General features: G+C 42.2%; 1 protein-coding gene across 12 annotated transcripts in view; it reads left to right on the top strand.

Moving 5' to 3' along the window:
* Window positions 1–25,500, top strand: part of Traf3 (TNF receptor associated factor 3) — a 100,778-nt gene that overhangs the window by 44,520 nt on the left and 30,758 nt on the right. For 4 of the 12 annotated variants that reach the window (XM_027416632.2, XM_027416624.2, XM_035445364.1 and 1 more), the window contains 2 exons: window positions 10,053–10,157; window positions 24,288–24,529. In XM_027416632.2, coding sequence (XP_027272433.1) covers window positions 10,149–10,157; window positions 24,288–24,529 — 251 coding nt within the window. In that variant the 5' untranslated portion in view covers window positions 10,053–10,148. Of the gene's footprint in view, window positions 1–9,382; window positions 9,556–10,052; window positions 10,158–21,570; window positions 21,877–24,270; window positions 24,530–25,500 lie in introns of those variants that run through there. The other 8 variants (XM_027416628.2, XM_035445365.1, XM_035445367.1 and 5 more) reach the window with 7 other exon arrangements.

Here is a 25,500-nt window from a genome sequence, read left to right as displayed (position 1 = left end):
AAATTGAGGTGGAAAATGACAGAATAAGAGGCTCGGTGTCAACCTCTTGCCACCAAGACACACATACACACTTGTAATTCTAGCTCAACACCTGTATTTAGTCATCATCATGACACCACACTTAAGAAGGCAGAATGACATAATGAAAGGTTCAGTCATCTTTTTATTTATTTTTGGTTTTTTTTTTTTTTTTTTGCCTTGAACTCACAGAGATCTACCTGCTTCTGCCTTCCCGAGTGCTGGGATTAAAGGCGTGTGCCACCACCACCTGGCTCAATCTATATATTACAGGTGGTAAGATGTTACCTTCTCAGAAATTGAAATGCAAATTGATTTTCCAGCCTGATTATGGTTTGGTATTCATGGTCTTTAATTTTTTAATAATTTATTTTTATTTTATGTGTATTGGTATTTTGCCTGCATGCATGTCTGTGTGTCAGAACTTGGAGTTAGACAGTTGTGAGCTGCCATGTGGGTGCTGCAAATTGAACCTGGATCCTTTGGACGAGCAGCCAGTGCTCTTAACCACTGAGCCATTTCTCCAGCCCTCAGTGGTTTTTAATTTTCTAGTTTTCAAAAAAAATTTAAGATTTTTATTGTAGGTCACATAAGGTGGTAGGTTGTATCATTTTCTTTTCTCTCTGTCTCTCCCTCTACTTTTTCTTTCTTTCTTTCTTTTTTTTTTTTTTTAAGACAGGTTCTCTCCATGTAGCCCTGGCCATCCTAGAACTCTCTCTCTAGACCAGACTGGTGTTAAACTCACAGAGATCTCTACCTTTGTCTCTTCAGTGCTGGGATTAAAGGTGTGCACTACCACACGTGGTTTCTTCTCCTAAAAAAAAGAATTATTTTTTTTATTTTTATTTTCTTTGTATGGGTAGAGTTATGAATGGTTGTAGCTGCCACGTGGGTGCTGGGGACCAAAATCTTCTTTCTCTGCTGCTGTGCTTTTATTCACTGAACCATCCTATTGGCCCAAAATGTGTTTTTAATAACACAATTCATGTAGCATAAACTCTCTTGCTATACAGTCGCATACATCTTTGGTGTGTTCACAGTTGTTCACAATCTTTCTTAATTCTAGAACACTTTCATCAACCTGAAGTTATGGACTCTCAATTTATACAACAGACAAATAAGAATGAAAGACCAGCATCATGGCACATTACAGTGACCTGTGATGCTGTCCGTGTGCTGTGTCCTGCAGGCACAGATTCAAGCTGAAAAGTGAGTGTTACTCACTTGTTATGTGAATAAGAGTTTACATTGAGGCTCTGGTGAGAGGGGAGCTGTAAACTAGGTTTTTGAGGTAGAAGTCTACTTTGATAGAACATAGGTCACACTACAGACAGACAGACAGACAGACAGACAGAAGGACATCTGTGGCAGATCTTCCTGTCAGATGAAAGTAGACCACAGGGTTTGGGTTTATGTGTATGATGTGCCTACACTATTTTCCTTTACCATGTGTGCTTGTTTGAGGCTTGTTTACGTAGCCCTTGTCTGTATCTTTCAGTTCAGAGGACTCAGCAGACCAGAGAAGGAGACTTCGGACCCTCCTTCTTTAGTCTTTGTGGTGGCTGGGAAAAAATAGCCTCCAAAGAGAGTGGCACTGTTAGGTGTTGGCCTTGTTGGAGGAAGTGTGTCACTGTGGCTTTGAGGTCTCTTTTGCTCAAGCTTCCCTCAGTGTGACAGTTAGTTGACTTCTTGTTGCCTACAAGATATAGCACTCTTAGCTCCAGTACCACATCTGCCTGCACGCTGCCATGCTCCCTGCCATAATAATGGACTAAACCTCTGAAACTGTAAGTGAGCAATTAAATGTTCTCTTTATAAGAGTTGTCATGGTCATGGTGTTTCTTAACAGCAATAAAAACCTTACTAAGACAGGCTGTAGCATTTCTGTGTAGTATCTACCATAACATTAAAACCATGGCCCTGGGGCTGAGCGTTGGTGGTGGACGCCTTTAATCCCAGCATTCAGGAGGCAGAGGCAGGCGGATCTCTGTGAGTTTGAGGCCAGCCTGGTCTCCAGAGTGAGTGCCAGGATAGGCTCTAAAGCTACACAGAGAGACCCCTTCTCTAACCCCCCAAACAAACAAACAAACAAACAAACAATGTCCCTGTCCTTAACAGGCTGAATTAAAATATTTCCAAAGAAAGTGCTAGCATGAGATCCTGATTGCCACACCTTGAAAAGTTGCCTGTGATACTCCAGTCTGTAGAAGACAGTTTTGGTGGATACCTCCTGCTCAGCCTGTCTGGCCCTAAGCTATGTGCTCTCATGCGGAGATGTCCTTTCTCTCAGACCTAGTTCTAGGTCCTGTTGCCCAGAATACCAGAGATGTGCTTGTCTTAGGACCATCACTCAGAACCCGGGGTTCCTCAACAGTGCTTCCCTCTTTCTGAAGATAGTACTGCTACTTTTGTCATCATGGTCCATGTGACCACTGCTGTGCCATCTCTAAACTGTAAAACAAATTGTTTGTTACTTTTAAATTTGCTCATGTAAAATTCTGTTGGTAGTATTAACTTAGAACAGGTTTTTAATATCCGATTTGTTTAAGAATGCCTTTAATCCCAGGGGAGGAGGAGGAGGATATTGTGAGTTTGAGGCTAGCCTGGTCTACATAGAGCTCCAGGCCAGCCAGGTGGGACCCTGTTTCAAAAAGCCAGACAGACACCTGCTACTTCCCGCCCCTCACTAGGACAGATGAGTTGGCATATTGTCCTAAGTGCTATGTCAGGTCTTCCAGCATTGCCACCATGAAAAAGGTGGTTCAGCAGCTCTGGCTGGAGGCCAGGTTCAACCATGTGAAATTTCCCAGGCAGCTGCAGACTCAAAAACAGTTCTGTTTACAGAAGGTTCAAAATGACCCTCTGTTGACTAGGTTGTCATCTTCTACAGTCCCTTTAGCCCCAGAAAGTCTGCCCCATTTATAGTTACATCTTTCAGAGGTTTCTCAAAGTGGCCTCAAACTCACAGAGATCCACCTGCCTCTGCCTCTCGAGTGGTGGGATTAAAGGCGTGCGCCACCAATGCCCATCAATAAAGATAATTTTAAAATACCATTTGTTATCTGGCATTCATTTAACATAGAGGTTTCATTTTGTGTTTAGAAAACGTGACAGATCTTCCTTCCTTCCTTCCTTCCTTCCTTCCTTCCTTCCTTCCTCCCTCCCTCCCTCCCTCCCTCCCTCCCTCCCTCCCTCCTCCCTTCCTTCCTTCCTTCCTTCCTGTCTTTTCTAGAGAGAAGTGTGGGGGAAATAGGAAGGTGTATGCAGTCGCTTGTACCCAGCATGTGCACAGGAAGACATCATCTGTCTTCTCTATCACCCTCAGCTTTAGTCTCCCGACACAGGGTCTTTCACTGAACCTGAAACTGCATTTTGGCCAGGCTGACTGGCCAGCAAGCTCTGGGATTTGCCAGTGGTAGGGATGGGTTAGTTACAGTTATGTGTGGCCATGCCCAATTTTTTTATGTGGGTACTTCTGGTGTAGCAAACACTCTCACCCATTGAGCCATCTCCCCAGCCCCGAGAAGGACCTTCAACAAACACATGCTGTAAGCTCAAGAGTAGAACTTTCCCAATTCACCTAATCACTTATAAAGCACTGTGTACATGTCCTACACTTACACACACACACACACACACACACACAGAGACTTGACTAGAGAAAATGGTTAATTTCTGTCTGTTGTTTAGAGTATGGCATAAGTGTCCTCTCGGGAGAGCGTCCCTATAGCCCTGTGCATAGGAATCACTGCTCTATATATTGTATATCTCCTGTCTTAGGGTTTGTTTGTTTGTTTGTTTTATTTTTATTTTTATTTTTTTTGAGACAGGGTTTTTCTGTAGCTATGGAGCCTGTCCTGGAACCCTGTAGACCAGGCTGGCCTGGAACTCACAGAATTCCACCTGCCTCTGTGCCCTAGTGCTGGCATTAAAGTCCTGCGTCACCACCGCCAGACTATATAAAATTTTTGTATGTTGTTTCTTAGTGTCTTCCCCATTAATTTTGATGTTCTCTATCACTGTACTTTTTCCATATTCCCTTAAAATTTGTGCCTGAGGCAAGTCTTCTACTTCACCCGGATCCAGAACAGATCATCTTAAACAACTTAGAATCCAGGCAGAATATGTAAAACAATTTACAGATAATTGTACAGGATAGAATAGGACTGTGTCCCCTGAATAGGGGACCAGGTAGACAAGCAGCACAGTACCTAGCTCATTCCCTGGAGCAGACACACGTGCTGGGCTTGTTGGACCTCTTGGTCTCTGTCATGACCATTCTATTCCCTGTGTTTCCTTTGTGTAGTCCAGCTCTTACCCTCTCAGTCTCTGTCTATTCTTTCTGCTCTTACCTCTCTTCTCTTGCTCTCTTCTCTTGCTTTCTCACCCTTTGCTCTTTCTGTCTTCTCCTCCGCTTGCTCTCCCCCCTCTTTAATAAACTCCATGGTTAGGGTAAAAAAAAGTATGTAATCGAACAAGTATTGATTTGTTCCGACAAAACTGCATTATAAAAGCAGAAGCAGGTTGGAGTTGGCCTTCAGGTAGCTTTGTACCTGATGCAGGAATGTGTTTTCCTGCTATGGTGGTGTCAGTTAAATCCTTTAAGGATTTCCTGTTTCCTATTAGTGGGATGTAGAGCAACTTTTCACGTAGGGCGATGGGTAGCTAGCTCAGAGGGGTATAACCTGAAGGAGGCTGTACCCTAAAGTAAGTTCTCTAGCCAAGTCTAGGTAATTTATCTGTATTCCAAGAACAGAAAAGCTCAGCAAGAACAAAAGACCAGCTTTTCATATTAGAGGGAGTAACAAATTTTCATGTTACTGGGGTAAGAAGCTTAGCTCGGTGGTACACTGCTTACCCAGTGTGCATGAGGCCCTGTGTGAGAGGACAGGACAGGAAAACCCAGTAGATGGCTCAGTGCTTGCTCTTTCAAGTCCCCAGCACCCGTGTCACAGCAAGCAAGTACCTGCAAGTCCAGCTCCAGGGGATCCAGCATTCTCTTCTGTTCACCAGGTATGCACACAGTACATACATACATAAGGCAAAGTCATGTACACACATAATGAATTTTTGAAAAGAGACTGATCTTAAGTCAGAAGAAATGCAGTTTTACAAAGGAACCAAGGTAATTTTAACTGCATATATCTGGTCAGATCTTGTCTAAGCCAGAAGACACTTGGCTTATGAGTTAAATACTAAAAGAAAACCTTAACTGTGAGTCTTGTACATAGCACAAAGCTCTTTTTTTTTTTTCTAGCCAACAAGAGCTAACCAAGGACCTGGAACTCCATAACTTAGTGGTAGCACACACCATCTAGGGTTCCAGTTCCAGCCCAAGAAGAAAACAAAAGGCTGTCTAGCATGGTGCCCATAATTCTAGCACAAAAGAGGCTGAGGCAGGAGGATTTTAAGTACATGGCCAACCTGGGTTGTTACATAGTGAGACATTGTCTTAAAAACAAAAATAAGAAAACCCCAGCACTAAAAAAAGAAAAACTAACAACTTATTGCCAAAAGAATTATACTTCAGGAAATGCCAAGGGATGTTCTGATAGAAGAAGACTGTAGCACTTATTCTAATTGTCTTAATAATAAAATCTCAGAGTTAGATATGGGCGGGGGGGGGGGGGGGGTGTGTGAAAGATCAGAGAAACAAAACAGCCGACCAAAGGGGCGGGGCGATCCTGTCCTCAGACTGCGCTGAGCACCATCTCTTCCTGGCTTATATTCCTGTCTCCACCTGAGATTAAATGTGTGTGATCCCAGCATCTGGGATCACACACATCTTTGTGTGAGCTCTGTTTCTCTTTTAGACTCAGTCAGTTTCATGTAGCCCAGGGTGGCCTTGACTCCACAGAGATCCATCTACCTCTGTCTCCTGAGTCCTGGGATTTAAGGTGTGTGCCACCACTGCCTGACCTCTTTGGCTAACTAGTGTGGCTAGCTTTGCACTCTGATCTTCAGTCAAGCTTTTTTTTTTTTTTTTTTTTTTTGAGATTTTTATTTATTTATTATATATAAAGTCTTTTGCCTGCATGCCAGCAGGGGGCACCAGATCTCATTCAAGGTGGTTTTGAGTCACCATGTGGTTGCTGGGAATTGGAGTCACCATGTGGTTGCTGGGAATTGAACCCAGGACCTCTGGAAGAACAGTCAGTACTCTTAATCGCTGAGCCATCTCTCCAGCCCCTTCAGTCAAGCTTTATTTGTTAGATCATAAACAGAATATCACCACAGAAGACAATGTAGAAACTTTTGTAAAAGAATGGTAAGAAACCAAGATGGTCCATAAAGGGCTTATTTTACTTTAAGTAGCTTTTGAAAAATTGGCTATTTAAGGTGAAAAATAAATGATGTATTTTGGAAGTTGTAATACTTGTAGAGGTAAATAATAACAGAACAAAGATGGAAGGAAGAAAATGCAAGAAGTGGGTTTTGTTTCTTTTGTTTTTGGTTTTCTTTGACAGTCTCTATGTATCTTAGACTGGCATGGAGTCTATGATCCTCCAGTCTCTCTCCAGTTTTCTGAATGCTGGGATTAGAGGCATGTGCCACTGTGCCTCGCTATAGAACTATGTAAGATTTTATACTGTGAAAAATTTATGATGTATATTATATCAGGGAAATATTTCTCAGGAAAAAAACAATTGCCAACATCAGAAATGTACAATGGGACATTACAGATCACCGGCTGAAGCATGATAGTATGAATATCTTTATGCCAGCAGTTTGACAAATGAACACAATTGTCGAGTCTTACTCAAGGAAAGACATAATTCTTTATTATATTTATGAAAGAGTGTATACTTTGGTCTAATAAGAAAGCTGAGTAGGTGAAGGCCAAGAACCTTGAGGACTGGAGTTCAGTCTCTGGGACTCGCATGACCAAGTCGACCACCAACTCTGCAAGCTGTTCTCAGATTTCACACATGCTTTGTGGCGTGTGTGCATCCACACACGTACACAAAATAAATAAATGCAATTTTAAAAGAAACTTAAAAATTTTCAAAAAAGAAAAAAGTTTGAAAAAGAATTCATTTAAAATACCTGAAAGAAGACTATGTACACAATATTTTACTGGCAAATCTTGCTAAATGTTTAAGAGAAAGAACATTGAGGCTAGAGAGATGGCTCAATGGTTAAGAGCACTTGTTCTCTTACAGAGGACCTGGGTTCACTTCCCAGGACCCTCATAGTGGCTCATGACCATGGTCATGCCCCTACATGCATGCAGACAAAACATTCATTAAAAAATCTAAAAATAAGGGAAAATAATAATTGGACAAAAGCTTTTTTCAAAAAATAGAATAGAAAATATTTTCTAATCAGTTCTTCAATGCTGCCACTATCCTAATTGCAAGACCAGACAAGACATTTTGAAGACAAACTTCTATGACAGATTCTGTAAATCAAAGAAAAATTCCCCCATACATTTGGAAATCAAATCTGTATAGCAACAGATAAAGTGGTTCTCCATAGTGGCCAGGAGAAGTTTATCTCAGAAATGAGAGGTGAGTTTAACATTGGGAAATTCATTGTGGCCAACTGAAATAATAGAACAAAGAGAAAAACCACAGTGATGCAGAAATGGGAAATAGAAAACACAGAAGGCAGAAGACAGGTAAAATGATGCCTTCCTTGGACGTCAGTGAGGACAAAAAGGAGGGGAAGAGAGGGAGATGGGTGGCTAGGTACAGAAGTATCTTGGAAAGGTAGTGGTTGAAAATGTTCAGATCATATGTAAGATACACACTGAAGGCAGCAGGATCAGGAGTTCAAGGTTACTCTCAGCTACATAGTTGAGTTGGAGGCCAGTGTGAGCTACACAAGACCCTGTCTTAAGAATACAAAAGTTCAGTATCTAACAGATAAATGACTGTTAGATAAAGCACAGTGGTTTGCAGGTTTTGAACACATACACAATGTGTACATGTGGAGTAGAGGAATGTGAGCGGAGTTAATGGCTTCCGGTTTTTGTCACCCAAAGAAATGGTAACACTTTGCAAATGTTGGGCCTTGACAAGTCACCCTTGGTGTTATAATTTCTAAATAATAAAGAAAAGAAAGAGAGTATGTAACTTAATGACCAAGAAGCAAGGACAGGAACGGTTACTAATTCAAAAGAAGGCAGTGGGAGACCCTTATAAAAGAGCAGAATGAAACCCAAATATGAGAAATCACTTCTAGTGTAACTGGATCAAGTGTTCCAGTTAAAAGATAAAAATATTAGGGCTGGCGAGATGGCTTGGTAGTGAAGAGCAGTGAAGACAGTGAGTGTCTTCCAAAGGTCCTGAGTTTAATTCCCAGCAACCACATGATGGCTCTCAACCTTTTATAATAGGTTCTGATGCCCTCTTCTGGTGTTCAGCCATACAATCAGACACAGCACTCATATATAAAATATAAATATTAAAAAATACTTTAAAATATAAAAATATTAAATTGGAATTCTAAGAAATGTAAGTCAGAGCTGTTCACTAGGGTATAAGGATTCAGAAATGTTGAAATCAAAATGAAGAGAAACATATCACACAGATACCAAACAGATACATAGTTATATAAAATCAGATAAAATGCACACAGTGCACACAGTGACAGACACAGTACTGAAGGCAAGGGTCTCAAACAGTCAAACATCAACAGCTTATTAATGTATTCATTTCCTGTCATATAGAGGTCCTGAACAGCCTGTCCTAGTAGGCAGATTGCTTTCCACAGGTAATTTAGGGATTTAAGGTGTTTTATTTTTTAATTTAAAATGTATCTCGTGTGTGTGTGTGTGTGTGTGTGTGTGTGTGTGTGTGTGTGTGTGTGTGTGTGTGTGTCTATGTGCCTATATGTTTGAGGCAGATGTAGCAGAAAGATCTTCTGAGGTTCATATTTGCTCTCAGTCAGAAAGTTTGGACCAAGGATTAGGTGGCCAAGTTGTGGATTTATACTCCAATATTACATGATAATGGAAACAAACCAGAGTTATGGCAGCATCAGTGTTGAACAACAGAAAACAAATTGAGACTATATACAGGCGTGGTGGTGCACATCTTTAATCTCAGTTATTCAGAGGTAGAGGTAGGCAGGTCTCTTTGAGATTGAAGCCAGCCTGGTCTACATACACAGAAAATGATTTCTGTTTATATAAAATTCAGAAGCAAGCAAAAAATAAGAAATGAAACCCATGTTCTAGGGTTGTTTACCTGGGTTTTAATCTAAGTAAGAAAAGCAAAGAAATACAACCATAAAAATTAAGGTGCTGGTTTCTTTTTGTTTCTCTCTCTCTCTCTCTCTTTCCTTTTTTCCTTTTTTAGGTCTTTTAGGTTTTTCCATGTAGTCTTGGCTGTCTTGGAACTATAGACCAGGCTGGCCTTGAACTCAGAGAGATCTACCTGCCACTGCCTCCCAAGTGCTGGGATTAAAGGTGTGCCCTACCACCACCCGCCCGGCCAAGGTAGTGGTTTCTTGGAGGTTGCAGAGTCATTGAGACCATAGCAAGGCATTCCGTGTTTGTGGAGTTCTGGCAATACTCCATTACCTGGCCAGGTTGGTACTAGGCTTAGTGTGTAATAACCATGGTAACACTGTGTGAGTGTTCTCTGAACTTTGCTGTCTATATGTAATAGTTTAGCATAAAAGGAAAAAAGAATCAGACTTTGGGGGCTGGAGAGGTAGCTCAGAGGTTGAGAGCACTGGCTGCTCTTCCAGAGGTCCTGAGTTCAATTCCCAGCAACCACATGGTGGCTCACAACCATCTGTAATGGGATTTGGTGCCCTCTTCTGGTGTGCAGGCATACATGCAGGCAGAACAGTATATACATAATAAATAAATAAATCTTTTAAAAAAGAATCAGACTTTATAATGCATTGTATGATTTTTAAAGTATAGAAAAATCATAGTACATGTGCATATAGAATGATTAAAATACTTATCTTGAACTTTGTCATTTTGTAAAAATGCATGCTCTGAAATTCTGTGTTTTAGAGCTTTTCACATTTTTCAGATGAAAGATGACTAGACCTTCCTTCCTCTTGATTCCCAGGTATAAGATCCCTGTTACTTGAAGGATAAGGCTGGCACTGCTCAACGTCTTTGTGGAAGCTTTACTCCTGAGCCTCCCTGAACTTCCTTACAGCATATGACACAGGTATGCTGTTAGGAGTTTTAATGTGGGCAGGCTTCTTTCTCAAGCTGTTACCTTTTGCTTTGCATAAAAATAATATAGTTCGCCATGCTGTTGTGGTGCAAACTGGGCCTGTAATCTCAGCACTGGGGAGGCAGAGACAGGTGGGTCTCAGTGAGTTCGAGACCATCCTGGTCCATATAGTGTGTTCCAGGACAGCCAGTGTTGTTACACAGATAAACCTTGTCTTGAAAAAATATAAATAAATAAACCCTAGGTTTTGGTTTATGTTTAACTGTATCTTTCAGCTTTCTTTTCTTTCTGTTTTATGATTTAGTGTGTGTGCATCTGTGTGTGTGCATGAGTGTGTGTGTGTTTTGCGGTTTGTGCAGCAGAGTGCCGCACATCTGTGAAGTCCAGAAGAGGATACAAAAATACCCTGGAGCTAGAAGTACAGGCATTTGTGAGCCATCTGATAATGGTGTTGGGATGTAAACTTGGGACTTTTAAAAAACAGTACAGGTCTTTTTTTTTTTTTTTTTTTTTTTTTTTTAACAGTACAGGTCTTAACCGTGAACCGTCTCTTCTTTATTTCAGTTTTTTTTTTTTTTTAATTTTTTTTTTTTTTAAGATTTCATTTATCATGTATACAGTCTTCATTTATCATGTATACAGTCTTCTGTCTGCATGTGCCCTGCAGGCCAGCAGAGGGCACCAGATCTCATTCAAGGTGGTTGCTGGGACTTGAACTCAGGACCTCTGGAAGAGCAGTCGGTGCTCTTAACCTCTAAGCCATCTCTCCAGCCCCCCCTTTTTCAGTTTTTTAAGGCCAACATAAAACTATGATCACAATGGACAGGGCCTCTGGGGCTAAAGAATGATTTAATAACTTTGAAAAATACGAGTAGTGCCTGGCGTTGGTGGCGCACACCTTTAATCCTAGCACTCAGGAGGCAGAGGCAGGTGGGTCTTTGTGAGTTTCAAGGCCAGCCTGGTCTACAGAGCGAGTGCCAGGACAGCCAAAGCTACACAGAGAAACCCTGCCTCGAAAAACTATGTATGTATGTGTGTACACACACACACACACACACACACACACACACGGGACTATGCCTTTGCCTTCTTAACCATCTTTCAGTAGGGACTTAAAAGGGGACAAATAATACTGTTTTCATTCCTAATTTATGATTGAAGAAAAGAAATAAGGAAAGGACATGACTGCTCCTAGGTATGGTGGTGATTGAGTGGCATTTTATACTTGGAGTTAAAAACCTATAATATTTTACCACATTAAGATAAATACAAAAAGAGTTTGAAGTTTTACAAATTAGAGTTAATACATAGCTTCTTTTGATCAGATGGAAAGTAGCTGGAAAACTGTCCCTTGTCTCATTTCTAAAGGCAGTACCATCACAGTGTCACCCCCACCCCACAGTTAGCAGTGGTTTCAGTTTGTGAAGTGGGGCCAGTAGCCAGTGCTCTCCTTATTCATTATAATCTTCCCCACCCAGTTCCCTGCAATTCTTTTGTGCTGTAAATTCCAGGCTGGTTGTCCTGTGACCAGACCTTCCCTTGCCTGGCTGTGACCATTGGCACTGAACATGTGACAGGTGGGTATGTGCAAAGGCTGACTCCCTGGCTTCATCAGCCCTCCTTGTAGGTGCTCAGTGCTCGTGTGTTCTTGTCGGGAGGCACAGGGTCTGCTCCTACTCCGTGCTTAGTCCCTAGAGCCTGCTGAATGCTTCTGGTCTGACTTTGTCATGTATTCTCCCTTGAATAACTGAAATGCTTCTGTATCATTGTGTCAGTAGTTCCCTCATTGGGTGTTTGCTTACCCTAAGGGACAGTTCACATAGGATATAGGATAAATGCATTCCTGAGTCTTTATTTCTGTAACTTCTCTAGTTCTATCATCACTTGGGATGTAACCAGTTGTTACTTGAGAATTGAATGACGTTTTTGGATATTCTTAGAGCTGGTCAGATGCCACTTGTGGCCAGCAGAGCCTTCTGGTGGCTAGCCATAGTGTGTGGCCTGCAGCAGAGCCCACCCTCCCCCTTTCTGGTCTCTGCTCATCTTGAACTTTCTTTGCTGCCACCTGCAACTGCTGCCTTTCTCAGCAGCCCTGGTTTCCTTTGTGGGAAGTGGGATCTTGAGTCCCTAGGACTCAAGATGAGAGCCACTGTGGGCACTCATGATCTGGGAGCTTGCCAAGCTGAGTGCTCCTGCTGTGCAGCTGCTAATCATTTCTGTTCCTTGACACAGTCTTCACTTTCGGGTATTGGAGTTTATTTCTTTGATTTTTGTATTTACCTTTCTTTTCCCTCATGTTGAAAATCTTGGTTCCTAACAGACTTAACATATTCACTCAGTTGTTTTAACTTGGAAAAGTAAGTGATTGTTTTAAATAACAATGCCAGCATATCACCAGCATTATACTACCAACATAGCTTTGTATTTCCTGCAGTTTTTCTGTCGTTGGACTGCCAAACAGCTGCCTTTTAAGTTCCTTGAGTCATGTGTTAATTTGAATGAAAACAGCCCCCATGGGCTCATATATTTGAATGCTTGTCCCCCAGGAGGTGTGTCCTAATTGGAAGAGGTGTGTCATTGAGGGTAGGCTTTGAGGTTTCAAAAGACTAATGCCATTCCTCGTGTCTCACTCTCTCTGCCTCCTGCTTATGGATTGAAATGTAAGCTCTCAGCTACTGCTCCAGTACCATGCCTGCCTGCCTGCTGCCATGCTTTCTGTCATGGACTCACCCCCTAAAACTGTCAGCCCAAATGAACTCTTTCTTCTCTTAGCTGCTATAGCAATAGCAGATAAGACATTCCCTTGCAGCAGTACCAACTGGTTACATAGTTAAATGCACTTATTTCACTATTTATTAAGGGAAGAGGTTCTTTTTCATTTTATTAGTATTGTGGCTTTACAAAATGTTTTCATGATTCCAAGTCACAATTAAATACTTTTCTAAAGTCCTAGCTTCTATTCCTAATCCTTCTCCACAGTGACCAAAAAATAGAAAGCTAAAGTTTCTCATATATTTCCAGAGTCGGAGAGAAAGAGGTGTTCTCTCTCTTGGGGCCCCTGCCTCCCCCCCCCCCCCGGTATCACAGTATTAAGTGTTGAGTGAAGGAGAGGGGAGGGTTTAGATTAGAGGTGGGGCAGAGTTCAAACCCAGCAGAAGAGGGGGAGTCTGAGAGAGGGTGGAAGGAGAAATGAAAGCCAGTGACTGGAAGACCACATTTTATTACATCGTAAGTCCCTCCTTGTTTGTTTGTTTGTTTATTGGTTTTCTGAGACAGGGTTTCTCTGTAGCTTTGGAGCCTATCCTGGCACTCGCTCTGGAGACCAGGCTGGCATAGAACTCACAGAGATCCACCTGCCTCTGCCTCCTGAGTGCTGGGATTAAAGGTGTGCTCCACCAACGCCGGGCTCGTAAGTCCCTCTTTAACAGAGTCATCTTTCTTGCTCTGAGTCCATTTTCCTATAAAGGTAACACTCTAGGAAAGGGAAATGCAGCCTGCCTCCCCCATCTTCCACCCCCTTTCTGGTGGATGGGCAGAACCTCCCCTGAAAAGATGCTGGTGCTGGAGACCTGCAGAGTGACTTAGCTCTGGGTTCTGCTCCTGCCTTTCTGTCTAGATGCCAGGACTCCAGCTATGGGCCAGGAGAGCTACAGGTCTGCATCTAACAGGTGCTTTTAATCTCCTAAATCGGGGGCTGGAGAGATGGCTCAGCACCTAAGAACACTTACTGTTCTTGGAGAAGACCTGGTTTTGGTTCCCAGCATCAACATTCAGTTAAAAATGGCCTATAACTCTAGTTTCAGGGAATCCAATGCCATCTTCTTGCCTCTCTGAGTCCCATGTGTTGGAACACATATAGGTGAGATAAAATACTCATACATACAAAATAAAAATAACTGAATCTTCAGAAATAAATGTCCTAAATTATATGAACCAAGAAGTAATGTAGAGCTACAAGTGGATGCTATTTTCTTATACTTACAAGATATTAACTGTAATTTAGTTTTTTGCTTCTGTCAGTTTGAGTGGGCCGGTCTGTGTGTCTCATTCTCTCTTTGTATCAGGCCTTTTAATAAGATAATTGATCTTGTTAAGTTGACTGAATTTAGACTCACCATGGAAACACACCTCTGGATGTGTTTATGAACATGTTTCCAGAAAGGGTTACTAGAAGACCATCACATGTACAGACTGCATACACCATGGGTAAGGCAGTAGAATAATTTAAAAGAGAAAGCCAGCTGATCATCACTTCATCTCTGTGCTACCTCACTGCCCATAGTGTGACAGCCACCTCCTGCTCACCATGCCGAACTGAACCCTCAACTGTGAACTAAAGTAAACCCTTTCTCCCTCCCTCCCTCCCTCCCTCCCTTCCCCTCTTCCTCCTTCCTTCCTTTAGTTGCCTTGGTCAGATAGGTAACAAAAGAGCCGCAGTTAGTAAGACATGGGTGTCTATGCTCTATGCACTTGTTTGCCCCACCTTCTCTCCCCTGTACTTCGCAGTAGGGACCGTGGACTTTCTGCCACAGTGTAGCATTGGTTGTCAGGAGTCATCAAGGGTGCTGCAGGTTTCCAGGAGGTCACACCTGCCTTCTCCCCTCCCTCCCTCATTGGCCTCACTGGATGGCACCAGTTCCCTTCTGGACTTGTATGTTAAGCTTGTTCTCTGCATGAATGCTGTTTCATCCTTTCTTGCTGGCAGGAGCCATTTTCTTTGTTTAGCTGATGCTTCCCTTTTTCGGTTTTCCCCGGGCTTTCCAGTTTTTTGGATCTTTCTTTTGTCAGCAGATGTACTTTGTTTCTAGTTTCTAAGCTCCAAAATTAAAATGTAGAGAAATCACGAGAGTAGAAACCTTAATGCTGAAGTTCAGAGTGCGAAGTCACCATCATCCGTCGTGTCTGCTGCCTCACATGTGTAAGCCAGGCATACACAGCAGCTGAAAACTGTAAAGCTTGTGTCCTCATGGCAGGTAAAAGGAGGCCTTCAGATACAGTCAATTTCCATCTGAAAATGTGGCCGATAGTGAAGAATAGAGCACTAAGTCTGCCTGGAGGACAGCATAGAGTCCTAGAATGTAGCAATGCAGGGTGTGGACTCCGGCCTGCTGCTGCTGCACACTGCTGGCTGTGGCTCCTCCCAGGGTCCCAGTGTAGTCCCCTCACCATAGCTCCTTGCCTAGGGCACCATCATTGCTGTTCAGCAAAAGGGAGCTTTTCTTGTGTTGAAAGCAAACATTTTTTTCCTCACTTGACTTCTGGAAGGATGGAGGTGGAAGTGCTGGCCATAGCCTTAGGTCTCCATCATGTGGTGACCTGCCATGTTACCCAGTGTTCAGGGTCTGGACTGTCTGTAATGCATTTAACTGAACCCGAATAATCTTCTTCAATATGATTACAAATATGCAATTTCATTAGCTTATAATTGCTAAATCTGAATTTTAGGACAGAAGTACACTATGTCTGTAGCCTCACAAAAATAAGTGAAATTAAAGTATTTCTATCCAGTTGTGAAATCTAATGAGAAGTGTCTACAATCTTCTGTTTGGAGAGGTTTTAAAGACTGATTTTTCTATTTTTTCTGAAGATAGCGCATGCGTGGCTTATAGGTGGAACATGGGGTATTATGACTCATCAGAATGGCAGTAGCTATCTGACTTTAGAAGCCTGTTTTGATTTTATTAAAAACTAAAACTTGAGGCTGGGTGTTGGTGGCTCACGCCTTTAATCCCAGCACTCGGGAGGCAGAGGCAGGCAGATCTCTGTGAGTTCGAGGCCAGCCTGGTCTCCAGAGCGAGTGCAGGATAGGGTCCAAAGCTGAACAGAGAAACCCTGTCTCAAAAAACAAAAACAAAAACAAAAAAAAATAAATAAATAAAACTAGAAATATGTATTAGAGATATAAACCTGAGAGAACCACAAGCAACTGTGACACTCCACATAAGTATGTGATTACAAAATTGGCGCTTTCAGAACTCAAAGCAGTTGCCCATTGAAATCCTGAATATAGCCGGGAGTTGGTGGCGCACGCCTTTAATCCCAGCACTCGGGAGGCAGAGGCAGGCGATCTCTATGAGTTCGAGACCAGCCTGGTATATAAGAGCCAGTTCCAGGACAGCCTCCAAAGCCACAGAGAAACCCTGTCTCGAAAAACCAAAAAAAAAAAAAAAAAAAATCTTTGCTGTTAACATGGTGTTTCTTATGAAATTTTGAAGCTTCAAGCACATTTCCTACCAATAGCTGATCAATTTTATCATTACCTTGTACTAGTGAGCCTGTATGGGATCTGATATGTGTTATTTAAGTGATGATTTCTATTTCTGACTATTTCCTGTAACTAATAATAAAGTTAATTCGAAATCATTGGGAATAAATTCAATGGTTTTAATATATTTTAAAAAAACCTTTCTGTATATTGCGAATCAGTAAATATATTGAGAGGTTCTGGAAAATCTAATAATACCATGAGAATAGCATATAATTTTGACTTTTGAACAGAATCTTAAGGTCTTGGAGCCACTTTACTTAAATTTGCTCTCTTAAAACCTGCCCTTCCTGATTTATTTGTATCACTGTAGAATGTAGGGACTCCAGATATTGGTGTTTCTCATGCTGTGTGAGGAAGGACCTAATTAGTTATTTTTATAAATCAATGTCTCTTGTTTTGAAGCTGCTTGCTGTTAATCTCTCCCAAAAATATTATTGCAAGCTCTTTGCCAGTGTTCATTTTCTGCCTATAATTAGGAAATTTCTGCATTAGTAAAAGGTACTACAATTTCTGTTGGGTCCATTCCTGTTAATTGATGAACTCTCAACTTTCCTTTCAGATCAATTTAGAAGTCTTTTCTGCATAGATCTTTAACTCTTTACTGTGTTTATATAGCAGAAATATCCATTCTAAAATATTATCTTCTCTCTGCATAAGAATTCCTGTAGGAGAATGAGTAGGAGATAGAATGACTAGAATACAGTCAAGCTCTGGATCCAGGCAATCCATACGTACATCTTGTAACCCCCCCCCCCAAAAAAAAAGAGTCAGTTCTCTCTCAGCCTCAGTTGATAATTTTCTTGAACTATTTAAGTCCTTATCACCTTGAAGGTTTGTAATAATCACTTAGTTCTGAGTTGTTAATCCGGTTGTGGGCCATAGCCAGTTAAAATCTCATAGCAATTATCATTAAGAGTTCACAATTGATCTCTCCCTGATTTGTACCATTTGTGGTTGATTTTTGTTTTGTTCTGGTTTGGTTTTCAAGATAAGGTCTCTGTGTAGCTTTGGCCGTCCTGGAACTCACTCTGTAGACCAGGCCAGTTTTGAACTCACAGAGATCGCGTACCTCTACCTCCCAAGTGTTGGAATTAAGGCGTGTGCCACCACCGCCCAGCTATGTGATTGAATTTTTTGTAAACCTATCGTATATCCTAGGTAATTAATAGAATCCACTCTTGGTATTTTTTCAGGAGCAATTTGTATCCCCAACAAGACAACATTTTCTTTACTTCAAATATTTTTTTCTACGGTATCTGCAGTTGAATCAGCTAGTAAGATATCATCCATATAGTGTTAAATTATAGATTAAGAAAACTGTTTACAAATTATTTCCAATGGCTGTTGTACAAAATGTTGACACAAGGTAGGGCTATTTATATTTAACATCCCTTGTGGAGAACTTTCCACTGATACCTTTTAATGAACTGGGCATTATTATAAGTAGACACTGTGAAGGCAAATTTTTCTCTGTCCTGTCCCATATAGTAAAACAGTTTTTTTTTTTTTTTTAATCAATCAGGTAATAGAGAAGGCAAGGAAATTCCAGTCTCTAAAGAGCCCATTGGCTGAATTACCTCATCTATGGCTCTCAAATCTGTTTACATTCTCCATTTTCCAGAATTCTTTTTAATAAGAAATGTGTTGAGCATTTAGCTGCTGTTCTAATGCCTGTAATTTTTCTGACATTAAAGGCCATTGTTCCACCCGTAGAGGTTTGTCAGTTAACCATTGGTAACATCTCAAGATCATCATCTGTTGTGCCTGCTTATGTACAAGCTGAAAAGTCTGTGACCGCTCCCGAGAATACCTTCTAATATTTCTCTCAGAAACATTTTCTACTTTACGGCTTATTTCTGAGATTGGATCTGTGTTTTCCATTGCTGTAATAAATCATACCACTGGAAATTTATTGTTATGTTAAACACACATGGTTCTAATTTTTCTGACTGTCCTTCTGGCCCCATATATTAACCCATCTTGAACTTTGCTTTACTTGTAATAAAGTTCCAGTCCCAAGAAGTTGAGCATTTACCTCCTGAAGAGGCTGAAATGGATGCCAAGATTTTGGTAAAATTATTGTTACATCTATGCCTGTGTCAAACAAATCTTCATTTACAATGCCATTCATCCATATTTTTAGCTTTGGTCTTTGGTCATTTATAGAAATTTGCCAAAATACTTGTTTTATGCTCTCTCCTGAAAATTTTATCTACTAAAACTGTTCTGTCACCAAAAACAGTATGGTTTTTAATAACAAGCATTAGGTCCTTTAGTTGTTCTATGTGGTAGTTTCCCCCGTGCTGACAGGGGATGATTAACCAAACGGGGTCCTGTGAGAGGCCTTTGCCACACCTTTGCATATTCCAGACGGCTGGGGCTTCTGTCTGGATTATCTCTAGAAAAAACATTATTTCTAGGAACACCTTGCCTACAATCCCTTGTTTACCACAATTAAAATATCTGACACTTTTATTTTTCTTAAAGTTTTTGGAAATTACCTCCCTATCCACGTATTGAGTATGAGATTCAATATCAACTGTATTTCATATGCATTCATCTATGAGTGCTGATCTCACTTTTGTCATGACCCGGCTTGTCTCAGCTTGAACCCACGACAGCCATGAGGTTCGGCCTGAGTGGGGGTGTGTGGACCTGGAAGCTTCTAGGAACCCAACGGCCATAAAGACCAAACACAGGCATCTTGTCATCTTCAGAGAACTCTCAGTTCCATGTTGTGGAACTAGAGACATTTCTTTATTAGCCATCTTTTCTGGTGTCTCTTAACCATCCTGCTAATACTAGGAGGCAACCATTTCTCCCTTTGTTCTCCTCTTGCCTGCTTGGCTCCTAACCTTCTGTCCTAACTCACATACCTCTCGCCCTCTGCCCAGGTGAGGGCCTATTCAGATGCTTAGGCACAAACAGCTGCAAATAAGAGGCATATTACCCTCAGGCCATGGTAAACAAAAGTATCCCTGCTGACATTAACAATACAATAGTGGGCCGGAGTTTCCTGGCGCTATCGCTGTTATGGTGGCCAGAACCTGGGACCCAATATTTGGTCCCCCACACACTTTAAAAGGCCTGATTACCCTTTTGCATTGTGAATTAACATTTTCCAAAACCAAAGGTTCAATTAATATTTGTCTAACTTCTGGATCTAATATCATTCTACTTACTGCTGAAGTCAATCTTTGTAAAAAAAAAAAAAAAATCAGTGAAGTTTTCTTTTGGGCCTTGTATAATTTTAGTAAATGACTCAGTTCTTTTTTGGATTCTTCATCCCTGTTTCAAGCATTCAAAGGTGCTGTATGATGTGGGTGGCACAAACATCTGATCATCATATATAGGCTGTCTTTGCAAATTGGCCTGATCACCTAATCTTGGGAAATATCAATACCTCTACCCCGACTTCATTGTTCTGTGACCCTGGCTTCCGTTTTCTACCATGTTTCCCATTGTAACTGAGGACCAGCTTCCAATACTGCTGTAACCAAATCTTTCCAGTCTGTGGGATAATTCTGTTACTAGTTGACCATGAATTTAACATCTGCCTCACAAAAGGTGAATGCATACCATATGAAACTATCACTTCCTTAAATCTCCTGAAATATAACATTTCAACAGGATACAAGTAAGCTTTTCCATAGCCTTGGTGATACCTATCATTTGGTAATTTTTATTGTCTGGTGACTGGATAAATTCAAGTTGGTTTTCTGATAACCTTGGCCCACTCCTCTTCAATATTGTAATGGTGTGGTAGTTTCTGCTCTAAATTCCTTTGCCTGTGTCTGAATATTTTATTCATAAGTTTTTCCAAGGCTTGTATCTTATCAGTCAATTTTTTTATTATTTTCACTAGTATTTATACAACTTGTATTTTATCAATTTTTATTATTTTCATTAGTATGTATTTCTTTTTTCTTCTTCTTCTTCTTTTTTTGGTTTTTCAAGACAGGGTTTCTCTGTGTAGCTTTGGAGCCTATCCTGGCACTTGCTCTGGAGACCAGGCTGGCCTCGAACTCACAGAGATCCGCCTGCCTCTGCCTCCAGAGTGCGCCACCAACTCCCGGCTCATTAGTATGTATTTCTAAGGCTTGTATATTATCTGTAGTAACCTTTTCTAAGCCTTGTAGCCTATGAATATTAAGTTTTTCTAAAGTTTGTGTCTAATCAGTCAGACTGACATTTGGCACAGTTATCAAATGGATTACCACGCTTACAATAATCATGACCGACATTATGTTGATCCCAGCTAAGCTTTTTAATCTGCTCGATTATCTTTTGTTTTCATCCCATCCATAGTACCAGTAAACAGGGCCCTAATTACCTGCATTATGACATGACCAATTCTTTTTGTTTGTTTGTTTAAGACAGGGTTTCTCTATGTAGCTTTTGGAGGCTGCTCTGGAACTCAGTCTGTGACCAAGCTGGTCTTGAACTCACAGAGATCCACCTGCCTCTGCCTCCCAAATTCTGGGATTAAAGGTGTACACCACTGCCCAGTTGGTCTTTTTAAGTCTTTTTTATACCCTGCTTGTATATTTGCTTTTAGAGAAATGCAGCTAGACATTTTGCTAGCTTTGCAATAAAAAACACCTGGGCCAGGCATGATAGTGCTTGCCTTTAATCCCAGTGCTACACACAGTGCTAAATGGAAGCCAGTGAGATGGACCAGGGGGTAAGGGCTCTTGCTGCCAAACTTGCTGACTGGTTTGATTCCTGAGACTTACATGATGGAAAGAGAGAGCTGCCTCTTGCCAATTGTCTTCTGATCTGCGTGCATATGTATGCTGTGCCATATACTCACTGTCCCTACAGCTCCCTCATACATTAATGTCATTTAAAGAAACCGTGTGATGGGGCTGGCGAGGTGGCCATGATGATAATGGACTAAACCTCGGAACTGTGAGCCAGCCTCATTTAAATGCTCTCTTTTGTAAGATTTGCTGTGGTCATGGTGTCTCTTCACAGCAATAGAACCCTCAACTAAGACACTTTGAAATAGGAATTTGGTTACCTTCATTTCTCATCATGAGACCCTACTGAACACAGTTTCCCTGAGCACTATAGGGCAGAGCATCCCACTGAAGCTGTGAGTGGCTAAAATCCTTGCTGGTTTTTTTTTTACAGTTCTCTGTTCCTGGAGTCAGCTTGTCACAAATGGTCTGAGGTGCATACTGAGGACTCATTACCCATCAGGCACTGCTCTCAGCCCTGGGGTTACTGGTCAGTTGAAGAGATCCAAAGCCCAGTCCTTATCTAAATCTGCTGTTCTCCAGTGGGAAATGCTGTGGAACAAGCACCTAGGATTGCTTGGAGCTCCCTTAGAGGATGGGGCGCTGGAGCATCCCCAGGGCACAGGATGATTGATAGTGGGCAGCAGTGAGCTCCTTGTAGATCTTCAGTCCAGGCCGCCTTCACACATAGCTCAGAAAGGTAAACTCTCATTCTTGTGAACAAGCTTCTCAATGGCAGACTGAAGCAGAGTCACTGAGCCTGTGAAGTCTGCTTGAAAAGTTACTTTTACACATCCATAGGTTTCATACAGGGCCACAGCAACACTCTCTTTTATTAAAGCTTACCCAGGTGTGGCTAGACCATCAGTTCATTAATTTTTCTGCTGCCAACAGCCATTTTTGTACATCCCTAGCTATGAAACATTTGTCTCTTGCACCTCAGAAAAAGGAGCAGAAAACAGTCCCTGAGTAGGGCTTAGGGGTAGAGGAGGATTTGGCTCTGCCCCAGCCTTCTCCTGAGCTCTGGAATCTGCTTTGTGCCTGTTGCATGTGGGGTTTCCCTGGTCTTAGGTCATAGCTCTGATCAGGTCTCACGCTGACATGAGAAGTAAGGGAGTCCTGGGGGTAGATGCTCCAGAGACTGTGAGTTGACAGGATCTGTACCATGTGGGTTTAGAGGGTTTGTTTTTATGGCTTTGTTATTGAGATGGTTCTCATGGATTCCAAACTGGCCTCAAACTCACTGTGGAGCAGAGGGTGGCCTTGAACTACTGATCCTCCAGCCTTTATTTGATACTAGAGATCAAATCCAGGCCAACTCTACCAACTGAATTGTATACATGCCCAATTAAACCCGTGCATTTTTTAAGGGAACTGGTTGCTTTTGAAGGAGCCTGTTTACTTAGCAAATACATGGTACGGTGTGAGAAAGGATTGGGAGTGAGAGATGGGAAAATAAACCTTGTATTTTGGAGGCCACCACAGGCTTTTTTCTGCACGTCTTCTCTGATCTGCTTCCTTGCTGAGGTACACAGGGGATGGGGCCGGTGGGGCTATGCAAGCTGAGTTGAGACAAAGTATATCAGTGCCTGTATGCTAGAGCCATGCAGAAAGGTCTCAGAGAGGAGTGTGACAAACTGAAAAAAAACTTCTCCGAGGAACTTCACAGTGTACTAATACAACTGCCCGTCATTCAAAGTTTCTTGTTGGAAAGCTTCACACTGATTGTGCAGTATCCACAAAGGAAGGAAAGAGAAACAGTCTTTTTACTACTGTCTGGACTCATTTTGTCTGTGCCGGACTACTGAAGGTGGTTAGTTAGTGTTTATGAGTATTGTTGATGCTGGCTATCATTTCCATTAAAGCCAGTGACTTCAAGGCTCAGCTGACAAAGCTGTCTCTTCTCGGATCTGTGTGACTGATTTGGGGAGTGCTCTCATTGTCCATCATGGTGGAAGGCAGAGAAACTGGTACCCAGGTGTGGAAAGTGAACCTGCGCAGAGGCTCAGGAAACCCATCCAGCCCATGTCCTCTGCCAGCCTGACCTGAGCACCTTTACACTTGCCTGGATCTCAGTCCCCCAAAGAGACCCCCGCTCTGCTCCTCACAGGCTCCATGTGATAATACCATGGCTATGGTGTGGGGGCTTTCTCAGGACAACCCAGGCTTCTTAAACTAAGGGCAGAGCACAGGCACACTCACACATGGCTCTTGTGGTCTGGAAACACCTCATTTACAGTAAGTACTACTGCTGCTGGAACACTTTGCTTTATCACATTATGGTAGGTTATGGTGTGGGAGTTAACCAGAAAATAAAATTGGCCAAGATTGGCTGGAGGGATGGGTGGCTCAGCAGCTATGAGTGCCTATTGCAGAGGACTCAATTTGGGTAGTTTACAATTATTCTAACTCCAGCTCCAGGGGATCTGATGCCTTTTACTTCCAAGGGCACCTGCACTGCACTGACTTGTATGTCTCTATGTGTAGATAGCACTCTCTCTCTCTCTCTCTCTCTCTCTCTCTCTCTCTCTCTCTCTCTCTCTCTCTCTCTCACTCACACACACACACACAATTAAAAACAAATCTTGTTTTTTCTTTTCTTTCTTTTTTTTTTTTTTTTGAGACAGGGTTTCTCTGTATAGATCTGTAGATCAGGCTGGCCTCAAACTCACGGAGATGTTCCTGCCTCTGCCTCCCTAAGGGCTGGGATTAAAGGCATGCGTCCCCACCGCCCAGCTCAAAACAAATCTTAACAATAATGATGACTGCTGTTTTGGACAAATCATTGGAATGGAGTTCGGCACAGAAAAATATTGTGTGTATTTTAACGACTCTTGGAAATACAATTTACTAAGTCTTTCTCAGAAAGTATTTGAATAGCAGTGTTAACAGTGCCATCTGGATGACATAAAGAAGGAAGTCGAGTGGTCATGTCTTGCTCCATGGCAGACTAAGGCTGGGAAGGGTTCTGCTGCACTATTTAAATACTAGAAGTATGAGCCTAGGGCACTTTTGCTTTTCTCAGTTATGTTTGTTAGGCTTTTTTAAGGGATGAGGGGATGAAGTACACATATCATTATTTTTCTCCTGGCAGAATTTCTTTTTCCTAAGATGGAGTCGAGCAAAAAGATGGACGCTGCTGCCGCACTGCATTCCAACCCACCACTCAAGCTGCAGCCTGATCGCAGTGCGGGGTCAGTGCTCGTGCCAGAGCAAGGAGGCTACAAGGAGAAGTTTGTGAAGACAGTGGAAGACAAGTATAAGTGTGAGAAGTGCCGCCTGGTGCTGTGCAACCCAAAGCAGACTGAGTGTGGACACCGGTTTTGTGAGAGCTGCATGGCTGCCCTGCTCAGGTGAGTGCTGCCTGGCCAGGGCAGCTGTAACCTCCCTCTTCACCTGTTCCTTCCTCTCAGAACCATGAGTGCTTATAGGTACAGCTTCCGAGGCTTTTAGGGAAACTCAGACAGATCTCAAGCCTGAGTTTTCTGAGGCCTCTGTGCCTTGCCCTACCTGCCTCACATCCCACTCCCCAGACTCCCCCAGGCCTCTCCCCTCAAGTCTCCTCGATGGTGTCAGCACTCTGTTCACAAAGCCTCTGTCCCCCATCTGTGTTCTGTATTCCGCTCAAGGAGTTCATGTTTATGGTGGTGATGCCCAGTGATCATAAATCCTTAAAATAGAAGAGTGTGGGGGCTGGAGAGATGGCTCAGTGGTTGAGAGCATTGACTGCTCTTCCAGAGTTCAATTCCCAGCACCCACATGGTGGCTCTCAACCGTCTAGAGTGGGATCTGATGCTCGATTCTGGTGCTCAGGCATACATGCAGATAGAACACTATACATAAAAAATAAAATAAATAAATAGATAAATAAAATAGAAGGGTGCCATGGTCCATGAAGGTCAGGATCATATGTAGGACAGAACAAGTGTAAGTGTGCATGTTTGTTTAGGGGGGTACACCTAGAGCTTGTACCCAGACCCTAGAAGTTCATGAGCCTTGTGTGTTGCTGTGGTAAAAATCATAAGGGAAGGTTGGAGTTAGAGTACAGAAGTTGAATTGGCCAGGGAAGAACTTCATACTGTAGCTGTTATGTATTTGCCAGGCATTGTGCTTGGCACTTGGGTCACTACAGGGCATACTGCACCATCAGTAAGTACCCTTAGAACAAATTAGCTTGAGAGGACCAGACTCTTGTGTACTCATGCCCATCACATCCATTCCCTGGATCCATACAGTGCACTTGGCTTCCCCTCCTGTGGGTGAACCTGAGGTACCCTGAGGGATAATGACACTCACCTGTACAGGAGCCACTGGCATTAGTATA

Source organism: Cricetulus griseus, chromosome 5 (assembly GCF_003668045.3).
Source record: "Cricetulus griseus strain 17A/GY chromosome 5, alternate assembly CriGri-PICRH-1.0, whole genome shotgun sequence".
NCBI classification, from domain to species: Eukaryota; Metazoa; Chordata; class Mammalia; order Rodentia; family Cricetidae; genus Cricetulus; species Cricetulus griseus.
Note: the sequence above shows the minus strand (reverse complement) of the source record. Positions and strands in the feature narration are given on the sequence as shown.